Source organism: Chlamydomonas reinhardtii, chromosome 17 (assembly GCF_000002595.2).
Source record: "Chlamydomonas reinhardtii strain CC-503 cw92 mt+ chromosome 17, whole genome shotgun sequence".
In the NCBI taxonomy this organism is placed as follows: domain Eukaryota; kingdom Viridiplantae; phylum Chlorophyta; class Chlorophyceae; order Chlamydomonadales; family Chlamydomonadaceae; genus Chlamydomonas; species Chlamydomonas reinhardtii.
In genome coordinates, this window is record NC_057020.1 from 26572 (window position 1) to 39810 (window position 13239).

Consider the following 13239-nt stretch of genomic DNA (forward strand, 5'->3'; position numbering starts at 1 on the left):
GCCAGCAGTTGAACAGCGATACCGTACATATGGCCCTTGTTAGTACAACGTACCATGCTGTCACGTCTTCCGTGCATCGGGCCCAGCTCCTCAGGCAGGCAGCAACTCGCGTTACTTGCCGTTGGGCAATGGCCCCAGAGGGGAGTAAGAGGAGAACATTCTGACCCCATGACCTACCTCCGGACACACCCTCTGGACCGACCACCGACCTCCCCCCACCGTTGACCTGCATCGCCCCTCTAAAACTGCCTTCAAAGCCCCTTTAGCCGTTTTTAACCAGGTTGGTTTCAATCAACTGCCGATGAGCTCTACAATTGTATACCTCCAGTTCAGCTGCATGCAAATCTTGACTGGCAGCCATTCCACAGACGTCCAGGTGTCCAGGGCCGACCACCGACCTATTGTGGGACCGAGGCGTGCGCTGAAGCTTGCAATTGAGTTTGCCCGTATGATGGTGCTTATTGTGTGCCGGAAGAGATTGATGGAGTTTTCCCGGGATCCTGTGAAGCATCCCGGGATCCTGACACAGTCGGAAGCTTTGATGGCCGACGGCAGCCTTGTCGTTAGGACCCACACCAAGCCTTGGCCGTTACGGATTAGCGTCAATTCACATAGTCTCCATGTGACATCAGTGAGAGACGCTCACGTGGGGTCGTACGGCAGGGGGGTCGGTCGGTCGGTCGGGGGGTCCAGGAGGTTTTGTGGCATGGGGTCAAAGAAGTTTGTTCCTTCCCCCCCCCTGCCGTGCGCAACATCCACTGACCAGGCAGCTGCGACCGACCGTGCCAGTTACACTCGCCAGTTGCGCTCGCCATCCCCGCCTCTCCTGTCAGCTTGCCGCCTCCTGCGTCTCCCTGCTTTATATCAGCCTATAATGTTCACACTCCAGCGCCAGCTCCACCGTGCGACACCAGCAAATTCTTCGCTAAGTCGCACTCGGTCCGCGGCGCAGCTCTACCCCGAACCTCAGCCGCGACATTCCCAATTCTAACCCGCGGCGCTTCCTCACTACGGTTGTGTTGTTGTCTCGCACTTGCATTCGACTTTGTCAAGCCAGTATGCCGGCAGTGCATTTCGCCGTCACAGGGTGTGCGGGTCAGTGCAGGTCACAGGGTGACGTATGTCTAGGCTAGGGTTAGTGTGCGTGTGCGTGACTTGGCGAGCATGCGACTTGCCGTACGGTTGTTGGGGCGCACTTAGCTGACAGCGACGCCTAGTATCAGCGCTGTCCGCTGATACTACGTCGCGTAACATGAGGCGCTCCCGCTAGACTGGTGTTGCTGGCGCCATGCAACTAGCTGAGCTGTTAGTATGTGATGGGACAGGGTTCAGGCAGGTTGGCGAGGTCCCATAGGGTGCAGCTGACGCCCATACCCCAAGCAGACAGCAAACAGTTTGCAGCGGCAGAGCAGGGCAGGGCAGGAGTGCATGGCTGGTCGAACGCCGGAGTTGCTGGCTGGCTGGAAGTTTGCTGATGCGCATTCCTCACGCTCCGGGCGCCCGGCCAGGCGATAGCACCACACAGACACACCGCAACGCCACACTCGCTCGCGATGCAGAGCCGCAGCGCACCTGCAGGAAGATGACCTGCGTCCACGGATGAGCACCAAATGCAACACAGAGAAAATGCAACAGTATGCAGCAAAGCAATGGCCGGGCGACAGTATGACTGAGCTGTGAGGCCCCTGATACGCAGCAAAGTGTGGAGAGGGCATCGCATCGGACCAAGTGGACTGCCGTCGCAGTCCTTCGCTGTAGGGGCTATGTTTCACCCGCTACAGGACGTCCCTCGCGTTCGCTAGCTTGCCAAATGTGCTAGACTTGACTGCCGCTGAACACGCCCGGCCTCCTCCGAGCTCGCAGGGGACCAGTCTGCTCGCTCTGAGTCACAGTCACACAAGCAATGTACTGTAGTACCAATCTGCAGTCACTCGAACCCACCACGTAACGTTGCAGCAGCCGTGCTATACGACGAACCCACAACCACAGTGGCACCAACTAGTACCGGTAATAAGGCCACAAGTTACCGTACTACGCAGTGGCTCGGGGGGCACCACCTAGTACAGGTACCGTCCACAGATTGCAGTTGACTTGCCAGTGGTCGTGAAACAGCGTCGTCCTGTTTTCGTCTAGTCCTCGTCCCATGTGGGCAGATCGTCACTGGTCTGAGCTAGGCCAATACGCGTGCTCGAGGCCGCTTGATGCGCGCTTTCCGCGGCAGCGCTCTCACCGCCCCCAGCCATGGCCTCCTCCACCTCCTCCTCTCCCTCCTCGGCCTCCAGCGCCGACCACTTGGTCTCCTTGGCCAAATCCAGCTTCGGTCCACGGCCCGGAAGCTGGGGCTCGGATCCACCACCAGGCTTGGCAAATGCTGTCGCACCAGCAGCTGCTCCGATGCTGCCTGTGCCAGCGCTCGGCTGCCGCCGCTCGGACGTGTCCTCGCCCCAAGCATCTGCAGCCAGCGCCGACCGCACAGCGCCAGCGCTTGGGCCGCCACTGCCACTGCCACCGGCCCCACTAGCCGCTCCACTGGGCGTCTTGCGGTTGCTACGCAGTACCGTCCAGCCCGCCCGGGGCTGCGCGGCTCCCTCGTGCGTAGATGCGGGTGCAGACGCTGAGTTGGAGCCGCTAGCCGCCAACCTCTCCACCTGGGTCCTGAACACACCCCGGACGCCGCCGCCCAAGGTAGAGCAGCAGTCATGGAAAGCCGCCTCCCGGGCGAAGGTGACCAGGTAGGTGGAGGGTGCTGAGGAACCGCTGCCGGGGCCAGGGGTCAGCACGTACTCGCCTTCCCAGCGCCGCAAGTAGTAGCCCATGTTGGCTCCCGGCTCCACATCCACCAGCCGCAGTACCCAGCCCGCCCCGGTGCCGGTGTTGCCGGGCAGCGCAGCCAGCATGCGAGCCACCTCGTCGGGCGGCATGGCCGCAGCCACCGCAGACAGCATCCGCGTGGGCGCGCCGCTGGAGGGCGCTCGCAGCACCTGGACCGCCCGCATCGCTCCCGCACTGTAAACGGTAATGATGAAACGCTGACGGACTTAGACAGAGCCGAAGCACTGCATGCTCTTGACAGTGTTGGCCATCACACCGCAGACCTGCCCCTCAAAATGTAACCGTGTGCGCCACTACAGCCGACTCACCCGATGGAGTGTGTGGCCAGGCCCCAGTGTGCGGCCAGCTCGTGCACCAGCGCCCGCTGCGCCTGGCTCATGCCGGCCGGCAGCGAGGTGCGGCGGGGTCCGGAGGGGTCGGCCAGGAAGCGGCCCAGCTCCCGCTCCACACCCGCCACCCACTCCGCGCCCAGAGATTGGGCAGACTGCAGTGGCGTGGAAGAATGAGCAGGAGGGAAGGAGCTTGAGCAAACCCGGCCTACGTATGAACATGCGTGCACAGTGGCCCTGAGAACACGGCTGAAACCCGACGGAATGCAGCATAGCCAGACAGCGCAGCGCATGTGATAATGCATGCAGGCGGGGCCGAGCCGCATCTGGGACTCAGCGACCACGCAAAGCTACACGCACCTGGATCAGCGAAGCCGGGTAGTTGGGCGTGCGGTGCCGCTCGAAGTAGGAGACGTGGCTGTCGGATGACGCCACGCCGAACGCGTCAGCCAGCTGCGAGCGCCGCTGGGCGGCCTCACAGTCGCGGTTACAGCGCAGGGCAGGCACCTGCACAAGGCGTCCATTGAGGGCAGGAAAGGTGAAGGGCTACAGAAACGTGCAGACAGCGCGTGACAGGTTAAGCCACAGGCTGTCGAGCTGAAACTGGTCTATCTGTGAGCTTGCATTGATTGGGCCAGTCAATTCGCACGGACTGGTGGCAGTGCTGCACGCGCACCTCCTCGTCCGCCCGCAGCGCCAGGTGATCCACTCGCCGGCCGCACGGGCACTTGACTGTCACCTGCCAGCGTTACGTGCGTAAGGGAAGAGGCATCGTCATTATAACATGGCACCATCGACTGCATTTTGGCGGAGTAGTAATCCTGTCCGTTAGCCCCCTTCCAGAACACGCCGATCTACGACATCAAGCTGCGACACGAGGCCACCTCCATCTGCACGCATACCCGCGCACCCACCCACCTTGCGCAGTGAAGCCCCAGGTGTTGAGCTGGTGGCAGCTGGAGCCGCGGGCGCAGCTGCCGGCCGGCTCCACGTGCTGCCGCCCCAACCAGACCCGCCGCCGCCGCTTCCAGCCGCCAGCCCGAGTTCCGGGAAGTCCTCTACAAACGTGCCGGCGCCGGCCACCCGGCCGCCCCACACGCCCGCCAACCGAGCGCCCGGTCCAGTTCCGGGGCCCTGTGTCATTTGATGCATTTGGTGCATATGGCGCTATATTATACTCACAGAATTGGGCATACATTATTACACTGGACATGCATTATGGCCATGTGGCTAGGCTTGTTCCCACAATGGCGGGGAGCTGTCGCAAAACAGGGCTGGCATCACGGCCATCAGCAACGTGCGCTAACAAGTAGGATGGCAGGACGGCTGAGCGTGTGGGCACGCAATGAGGTGGTGCGTTGAGTGGTGCAGGTTTCTGGGCTACCGGTTGAGGCGCTGTGTCTTTTGGGTAAGATTTCTGAGAACGCAAGGGAGGGACCAAGTAGGCAGCATGGGCTCAGCATTAGATACTCAGCTGAGTACAGATTCGGACAAGGCAAGCACAGTCACGAGCACTCACGAGCGCATTCATGCCTGGCGCCCCACCGCTGGCCGGCCCCGCCTGTGCAGGCTGGGCCCCGCGGTGCGCCGGCCCCGGCCCGGGCCGCTCTCTGGCCATACCCAGGTCGTCATCGAGCACCACCAGCCCGCCGTCCGTGTCCCGCACATCACCCAGGCTGCGTGGGGGGAAGACACAGTGTGTGGAAGAGATGGTTGGAAGGCCACCACGACATGCGTGTGCTGTAGTACTGCCAAGGCTGGACTGTTGCTGCAAAAGAACTTGCATATTCCTGGCGTCTGAACGTTGTAGAAAATAAAAATCGACTCACCCTGACGGCGCCGCTGCGCCCAACGTGAGCCCAGACAGCGAGGGGAAGGCCTCCGGGTCCTGGATGGAGGGCCGGCTTGGGCCACTGCCGCCGCGAGTCCGTGCCGCCTCAGAGCGGCCGTCCCGGTCACCACCGCGCCCGCCCCGCTGCGCGCGGCTGCCGCCCCGGCCCGACGACGATTCCGCGGGCGCGGCGGCGGCGGCGGCGCCCGGTCCGCGCTGGCCGATGAAGTCGAAGAGCAGTGGCCTCGCCCGGCTTTGGTCCCAGCGCGGCATGTGAGCGCTGTGCCGCTCGCGAATGTGCGTGTGCAGCTCATCTTGCTGCACGAGTTGGCCAGCCGCGAAAGAGGGCATGTTAGCACGCGCACCGTGTATATCTTGTTTGGCGTTGCACCCCTACACCGAATACCAATCCAAACATGGCCCGAAGCGTGCTCCTGCAATACCACATCGAGCAACCCCGCTCCACCGCTTGTAGCACCGCGCACTTCTTTTCCAGTTCGCATTGAGCCATGCGGCTACTCACCGTGGCAAAGGCGATCATGCAGCCGAAGCAGTCCTGTGCAGCGTTGGCGCAAGCCGTCATGGTGGACGCCAACGGGTCATGAGCGCATGTGCACGTGATACCGTCCATGCCAACCACCGCCTTTCTTATACCTCCCAACAATAGCCGCATCCCGGTCCACACACACGGGTATAACGCCGGTCTGAAGAGGGGCAAAAACGTGTCCACACGTGTTTCTCCACGCTCGCGTAGACTTAGCCTCCCTCTTTCAGGAATTGACTTATATGACATATAAGGATGTAAAAGTTTGACTCCCGTCGCATTCTGCGAGGGTGGCTGTCACCACATTTCGCGAGGCATGCTTTCGCCAGGGTCGCACTCTTAAGCCCGGGAGCATGTTTCTAGTCTCCTTGCATGTATGTTTGATGACGGCAACAATAATTGGCATCAAAGCGCGGTAATTGCGCAGACTTGAGAAGCCTGTTCACCGCGACGTCACTGAATAGGCCGCAAACAAAATATTTGAGGTCTCTGTAGTATCAAGGTGATACTTGTAGAACGCTGGTAGCTGATTCGGAGGTCGGCCTGACGACCGTCGCCGACCGTGCCAAGCTGGGCGGAACGCATCCCCCGGACGCCACGCGAGCTAGACCAGTCTAGGCCGTGTCGTCCGCCCGGGAGTTTGGGGACCGGACGACAAGGCCAAGGCAGGTAACCAGGCTGTGCCGTTTGACCCCTCTCCCAGACCGGCGTCATACCCGTGTGGGTCCACACTCTACCAGCCCGCATTCAAGCCACACGTACCGGGTGCTCGCAGGGGTGGTGCTCCTCAGTCATGTGCACCTGGCGGGGTGAAGAGGTGACGTGCGCATTGGCGTGTTAAAAGCTATATCTCCGCGCGCGTGAACACGCCCATTGCCTGCGTGCCCGCGCTTGCACCAGCACGCCTAATAGCTTGCACTGGCGCATGCGGCATGCACACGCGCCACGTCCCCATATACAGCTCATGGCACCCCACCGCGTGCACACACACACACACACACACACACACACACACACACGCACACACACACACACACACACACACAAACACACACACACACACACACACACACACACACACACTGAGCTCGACTACAACAAGCGGGCGGGAATCTGGGATTAAAGCGTGCTGGGTAAACGTTGTTTAGCGCGCCCAGGGTGCAGAGCATGGACGCATACAGGTGCATCGCGGGGTCAGGCCGAATGGTCGCCTGTGGGGTTCCAGCCTTATCGCGGGTAAGTATGATTACCTGGGTCCCGACAGTCACGCGACGCTCGGTAGATTGGTAGGTATCGGTGAGTAACTCCGGCGCGTCGTTGGGCGAGCTTTCGTTTTCTTTTTAACACACACACACACACACACACACACACACACACACACACACACACACACACACACACACACACACACACACACGCGCGCGCGCGCACACGCACACACACCTGCAGCGCGTTTGCGTCCGCGAAGTAGCGGTACATGAGCCCCAGCCGCCTGCAGACCGTGGCAGGCGACGCGCGTCAGGCACACGGCAGCGTTTGACACAGTCAGGTAATTGCCTCAGCCCGAGTAACAGCCAGCTGCATGAGCTTGCCCGACCCGCAGCGCTCCCAGCTCCACACGTGAGTGCGTCCCAGCTGCCACTGCCTGCACGCCGGCGCCGGAGCCAGCCGCTCACCCGCACACGTGGCATGTGAAGTGGCGCTGCGTCATGTGCGAGTACAGCTCGTCCCGCGTGTAGAAGTGCAGGTTGCAAAACTCGCTGGGTGGTGGTGAGGGGTCAGGCAGGGAGGTCCGGGCATAAGATCAGGAGCAAGCAAGAGCACACAGTTTACGTGTTAGCATGCAAACACATGCAACAAGTCAAACACAACGCGTGTGGACCAAAGCGCGGCACAAGTGAGCAAAGCGAGCAAGACTGGTATGGCAATCCGTCCACCCCCTTAAAGGATCGCCACCCACCACCGCGGGTGCTCAGCCTCCATGTGCGCTGCAAGCGCCTGCGGCTCCAGCGGCGGGTACTCCAGCGGGAAGCGCAGGCCCGCACCCAGGCACACCTCACACAGGCTGCGGCCGTGAGCCGACCTGCAACGTTGCAATGTGAGCCCGCAATAGGTCAGGTGGGTGTGGATAGGCGCAAGAGGACAGACGAGGCAAGACGGATAAGGGCATTGCCACTCATACCCACCGACCATACTTTCGACACCCCGACCCTACCTGAGATGGCCCAGCAGCAGCCCCATGGTCCCGAAGGGTTTCTTGCCGTGTTTGTCGCAAACGGCGCAGCTGGTGGACGTCATGGCCAATAGCGACCGGTGCAGCGGGCGAACCCGCCGCCGCGGCGCCGGAGCACCGGGCCCGCCCCCTGCGGCCGCTGTCAGCGGGTCCAGCACCAACACGCCCTTGGCCCAGCGAGGTTGCTGCCATAACGATGACTGGCCACGGCCGCTGCCGCCGCCACCACTGGCAGTGCCGCCGCTGCTGGACGCAGCCGAGGCCGAGGCCGCCGCCGGTGGCTGTGGCTGCAACTCGCCAGCCCGCAGCGACTCGAAAGTGGCACCGGGCGGTAGTGGCGGCCGCGTGACCACCACCTCCTTGTTATCCTGCTTGCACAGCGGGCACTTGTTGTCCCGGTAAAGCAGCCGCAGCCGCAAGCAGCAGCGCGCGCACGTGTGCGTGTGACCGCAGGGGCCCACCGCCAGCCAGCCGACCTGAGGGACATACCGGAAGGGGTTCAAGCGTGGGGTTCGAGTGATAATTTGCAAATCCTCATGCTCTGCTCAGCGTTCTTCAAGCTCCTTGACAGCTGTCCAACATGCTCGTGCATACGAGTTCGTAGGGCGAGTTGCGCAACGATGCACAATGTGTTGATGTCGCAGCAGCAAAATGCACATGGAGCTCACATACCCGGCGCAGTCCATGAACCAGCTCTCGGATATACATATCAGCATACATACAAACACACAGGCACGCGCGCACCCACCTCCTCGCAGCAGATTACGCATGTCAGCTTCTCCACGTCTGAATCCGAGTCCGAGGCCTCTGCGCCGCCAGGCACCGCCACCGTCTCCGCTGCAGAGCCGTCTTCAGCTCCAGCTGCTGCCCCGGGCATCTCGGTTGCAGACCGCCGCGCCGCGCGGCCTCCGCCACGGCCTCCAACCATCTCGCTCCTGGGAACTCGGACCTGGTTGCCGCGGCGTCCTCCACGGGCTGATACGAGCCGTTGCGCGCCGTTGTCGCCGCCAGGGCCCTCGGGAGTCCCCACGTCAGGCCCCGCCGGAGCGGCTGGCTGGCCGTGGCAGTGCACGTCGAGCCGGTCCTCGCCACCACGCCTCCCCCGGCGTGGAAGGCCGTCACCAGCACGGCCCCGCGTTTGTTCCCGGCTACCCCTGCCGCTGGGTCCCGCTGCCCCCGCACTGGCAGCCATCGGTTCAGCCGGGTTGACAGAGTCGTGTGGGCTGGCGGCTGGCTGCTCGTGGTCAGGGTGGCGTGCCGTGAAAGCGGGCTCAAAGGCGGAGCGCCGCGATTCCCCACGCCCCCGGCCACGGCCGCGGCGGCCAACGGCTAGGTCTGGGAACTCCTGCTGAGGCTCTTGCGCATTCAAGTGCACAGCACCCCCTAACTCGGCGGCGGGCACACTGCCCGCCGTTTCGTGCGGCCCCCGGCTGCGAACACCGCGACCATCCACGCCGCCTCGGGCCCTTCCGCGGCCGCGAATCCCACGACCGCTGCCGCGCCCGGTGTCCGCGGCAGCGCTAAGGCTAGGATCGGATGGGCTGGCCGACGCAACGTAAAGTGGCGCGGAATCTCTAACTTGTCGAGGGACAAATGGAGGTGCTGAAGCGTCCATTCCTTCAAGGAGTCGACCCGCCGAAGCGGCGACTTGCGGAATGGGACCAGCCACCTGATCAAGCGAGCTGCGCGATCTGGTTTTAGGTTGTAGCAACGATATTGTTAAGAATTTCTTCAGTGACTTCTGACAGGTCACAGGCCTACAGAATTGTGGTGGAAGGTAGAACCTAGACCTCGCGAGCTGTTTGCCTGAAGCTGCTATTACTGCCCTGTATATGATGGCAAAGGAGTCCCTGAAACAGAATGAGGCATGTTGGGGCATGGGCGGCGCGAGGCCCATCTTGGAGTCACCTTCGTGCCCTCAGGTGCTCAGGCCGCAGCCTTGCCCGCAGGCGGCAGCATACCACGGCTTGCACGGTCCGGCACGGTCGCCCGGTTCGACGTAGGCGAACCCGCCGTCACTCCCGCCCCCATCCCAGTTGCGGTACAAATTTATCAGGAGGCATCCCCTGCCACGGCCCGCCCATCACCCGGTCTCACCCGACACCCGCTGCGGAGCCACTGTCCAAAAACGGCATTGAGGTTCTCCCTCACTTCCAGTTGGTTGGATACTCCGATTGAGAATCTGACCTCATAAGAGGCTTGTGACGTTGAGGCACAGCGGTGGGGCTCTGGCGGGTTGAGGCTTGGCTAGGACTCACTGTGCGCGGAGTCACACGGACTTTGCCCGCGGGAGGGTTTGCAGCAAAGTTGGGGTTGGTGGAGTCATGTTGGGCCCTGATAGCATGTGATGGCTCGGCGTCTTCGGGTGCTGGGACTGTCCCCTCTGTAACATCCGCATTCATAAGAGGCCAACCCGTCGAGAATCTTGCCAGCGCGTTAATGCGCAGTCCGGCTGTAATACCTCCGCCGTACATCGGGCCTCGATCCCTGTGCAGGGGGTCTGGGGGGCGACCACAAACAGGTCTCCCCTGGATTCCCCACGCTCTCAGCCCCTCCATATATAAAATATACCGCCCCCTACATCAGAGGACATCACAGCCCGCCTTCAGCAGCTAGGAGCAGCTCCAATTCAGGCCGTGTGTCTGAACATCCTCGCCAAACACCTCTCAAATGCATATCACTCTGGCTGGCAACAAGTGTGCGCAAAAACATTGTAACGGAGTGCCAAATGCATATCACTCTGGCTGGCAACAAGTGTTCGCAAAAACATTGTAACGGAGTGCATACTCTCAAATATCATGCGGCGGAATGTCCTGCACGTGCCTGTACCTTCAGCGCCCAGCTTGCTTGTGTCCTTGACAGGGCGTGATGCAACGTACTTTCAATAACGAACGCACCCCGCGTACGACACTATGATCACTCCAACACCAAGCCTGCACCACAGGCTGTCTGATTCATCTCCTCCAGGAGCACCATGGCTCAACACAGAAGGACACTCGCTGCATTGCTTGCTCACTTCTTCTTCTTGCTCTCCTGCTTGCCGTTCTTCGCAGTGCTGCTATCGGCCTTGAGAGAGACACCATTGACGTTGTTCTGCATTCCCAGGACAGGGCATGACGAACTGAGCGTTAAACCCGATACTCCATTTCATTGCACGGCCTGTGAAGGAACGCTTACCTTTCCTGTAGAAGACTTGGTAGGCGCTACAGCGGCCAATGACTGTTTGGCCGCAGCACCGCTGCTAGCAGCGCTGACAGCAGGCTGAGCGGTGGTGGTCTTGGCCGCGGCCTTGGCCTGCTGCTGCTCAGCGGCCTTCTTGGCGGCCTTGGAGGAGGCGGCCAAGCCGGCAGCGGCAACGCTGGGCATCGGCACCAGCCTGCAGTACAGGATTCTGCTTCTGCTTAGTTCACGACCATTGTACTATATAATTGGGACGCTGCAAGTACGTTGCCAACCATTTGGTGATGTCCCAAGGCTGCTCACGGATGGCAGGAAAGGCGAACACTCACGTGACGGCGTGCGCCAACCGAGCAACGGGGTAGGTAAAGTCAGCGGCGGCAGGGCCCACCAGGTCGCTGAAAATGCTGTGTAGCAGCTGTTGGAGGCGCAGGCGAAGCGGCAGCAGGGAGGCACGCACATGAGTAACTTCGGCGCCCACACAGCAGTTGACGACAGGACAAGCAGTTTGTCCGCCTTCGCAAATCTAGTGCCTTTCTTGCCAAGCACGGCTGGTCTGGCCACCCACCAGCACGGTGATTACCACTGCTGCTGCCTCCTGGCTGCTGAGCAGGTTGGTGTACTTGCACACGCCCCAGTAGCCCGCGGCCGCCAGCGCAGCGCTGCGCCAGACGAATGTGGGCGCGGTGGCTTCCGCCGAGCCAGGCAGCGCGCCCCAGCCGCCCCGGATGCCGTCCGTGATGAGCTTGCCGCCCGCGCCCGCAATGGTGCCCAGGATCAGGGGCGCAGCGATAACGCCCGGGTACTTGGTGACCGCCAAGTCCACCTGCACGGTCCAGCAAGGCATGCGGCATTGACACCTACAACCAGCAGCGGGCCTAAATGCTGGTCTTCCTCAACACAGCCGGGGTTGATTACTTGAGTGTCTCGCAGTCAATAATGTGCCACGCCCTTTTGTTAGTGTGTAGTACACTGAGCTCTACGCATGCTGCGCACCCGGCTGATGATGAGGTTAGCGCGCATGAACGTCACACACAGCTTCGTCAGCGCCTGTGTACACAGGGGACCAGTGCTTTCAGAGAGCGTACAAAGTAAAAAAATGCGCGGCTTGCCAATTAAGCAACATCCGTCCCGACTGCGCGGAAACCGTACACTACGGTTGTTGCAAATACCTTCATGGGAGGGATGGAGTGGACACGCTCAAAGACGCCGAACGGCGCGTAGGTCATCAACCACCTACAAATGAGCAAGAAAGGCTAGTCGATGGCGCTGCCCGCCAGCAAAATGTGATTAAAACACACGGAGCTTCCGTGATAGCGGAGCACCCACCAGCATATGAACCACGTGACGCCAAGGCTGTTGCTGGCAAACAGGCTTATGGGCGCGTTGACGGGGTCCTGTAGGCACGATGTGGGATAGAGGGCACCTCACGAGGGCACCTCCTCACGTACCATAACCCTGGCAAAAGATAGCGCGGTGGTGGTGAAACACCAGCGTATTCATCACCACCACCATTTACCCAAGTCGTGTGTGATAAAGCTGTTGAAACCACGAGATACGAGCTGACATCAAACCGAATCGAGCACACAACGGCTGCGTTGCGCTCCCTCCAAACGACCCACAGCAGCCTATAGCAGCCCGCAGCCCATCACCGCTCACACTAACATAACGTCAGCCCTCAGTGCGGTGGAGAATTCCGCCGCCCTTTGGGCCTGGATTAAGATAAGAAAACAACATGTGTTTCATGGACAGCTACCCCTGACATGTGCAGGTGATGAGGGGTGACACGAACACATGTCGTGGATGGCCCCTTCAACTCCTCTTCGCCAGCCTTACGCACCATCATCAGGAGAGAGGAGAACACACCGCCGCCAAAGCCAGCCAGAAAGGTCAACTGCAGGCAAACGCGAGAGAGGCCGTTACAAGCAAGGGAGTGGGCAAGTGATCTGTGCACATGTCCCCGCCGGACTCTATTGCAGGCTGCATACTGTATGACCCAGTTGAATGCCATGTAACCTGATCTCACGTTCTCGATGCGACGACCTACCCAAAAGTGCACGAGGAAGGACTTCTTGAAGTCCGGCGCCATCGTCGCCACAAACAGGCAGTGACCGATGAGGGCATACTGCACAGGGACCTTCTTGTAAAAGCTGTAGAGGTCGCCCAGCGAAGCGATCTCTAGCACCGGCTGAAGTGTCGCCTTCGCGAACGCGACCAAGTCTTCGGCCATGGTTAAGTACAAATCTGCTTATGCAGTTTCAGCAGTAAGTAAAGCAAGTAGCCCAAACAACAA

At 61.0% G+C, this 13239-nt stretch overlaps 2 protein-coding genes across 2 annotated transcripts; both read right to left on the reverse strand.

The window, feature by feature from the left end:
- Nucleotides 1–777: 777 nt before the first annotated feature.
- On the reverse strand, nt 778–9604 carry CHLRE_17g696300v5 (uncharacterized protein). The gene is made up of 14 exons (XM_043071827.1): nt 8518–9604; nt 7752–8245; nt 7497–7619; nt 7213–7296; nt 6980–7028; nt 6299–6337; nt 5516–5548; nt 4991–5310; nt 4681–4837; nt 4080–4295; nt 3838–3900; nt 3522–3668; nt 3141–3316; nt 778–3006 (listed from the first exon to the last, which is right to left on the reverse strand). The coding sequence occupies exons 1-14, from the start codon at nt 9382–9384 to the stop codon at nt 2130–2132; spliced, it is 3645 nt and encodes a 1214-aa protein (XP_042914286.1). The 5' UTR covers nt 9385–9604; the 3' UTR covers nt 778–2129.
- Nucleotides 9605–10139: 535 nt separating this feature from the next.
- On the reverse strand, nt 10140–13234 carry CHLRE_17g696350v5 (uncharacterized protein). Its single transcript, XM_001691603.2, has 9 exons — nt 12994–13234; nt 12787–12840; nt 12276–12343; nt 12119–12182; nt 11943–11996; nt 11515–11772; nt 11279–11364; nt 10947–11145; nt 10140–10862 (listed from the first exon to the last, which is right to left on the reverse strand). The coding sequence occupies exons 1-9, from the start codon at nt 13174–13176 to the stop codon at nt 10782–10784; spliced, it is 1047 nt and encodes a 348-aa protein (XP_001691655.1). The 5' UTR covers nt 13177–13234; the 3' UTR covers nt 10140–10781.
- Nucleotides 13235–13239: the final 5 nt, after the last annotated feature.

Excerpts from the sequence above, each read along its gene's own strand:
- CHLRE_17g696350v5 (XM_001691603.2), bottom strand. The coding sequence starts at position 13,176 with ATGGCCGAAGACTTGGTCGCGTTCGCGAAGGCGACACTTCAGCCGGTG. Across the intron at positions 12,183-12,275 it reads GTCACGTGGTTCATATGCTG|GTGGTTGATGACCTACGCGC; the intron begins GTGGGTGCTCCG and ends GCTCATTTGTAG. Across the intron at positions 11,365-11,514 it reads CAGTGGTAATCACCGTGCTG|CTGCTACACAGCATTTTCAG; the intron begins GTGGGTGGCCAG and ends CGCCTCCAACAG.
- CHLRE_17g696300v5 (XM_043071827.1), bottom strand. The coding sequence starts at position 9,384 with ATGGACGCTTCAGCACCTCCATTTGTCCCTCGACAAGTTAGAGATTCC. Across the intron at positions 7,620-7,751 it reads CTGCTGCTGGGCCATCTCAG|GTCGGCTCACGGCCGCAGCC; the intron begins GTAGGGTCGGGG and ends GCAACGTTGCAG. Across the intron at positions 5,549-6,298 it reads ACCACCCCTGCGAGCACCCG|GACTGCTTCGGCTGCATGAT; the intron begins GTACGTGTGGCT and ends AACGCTGCACAG.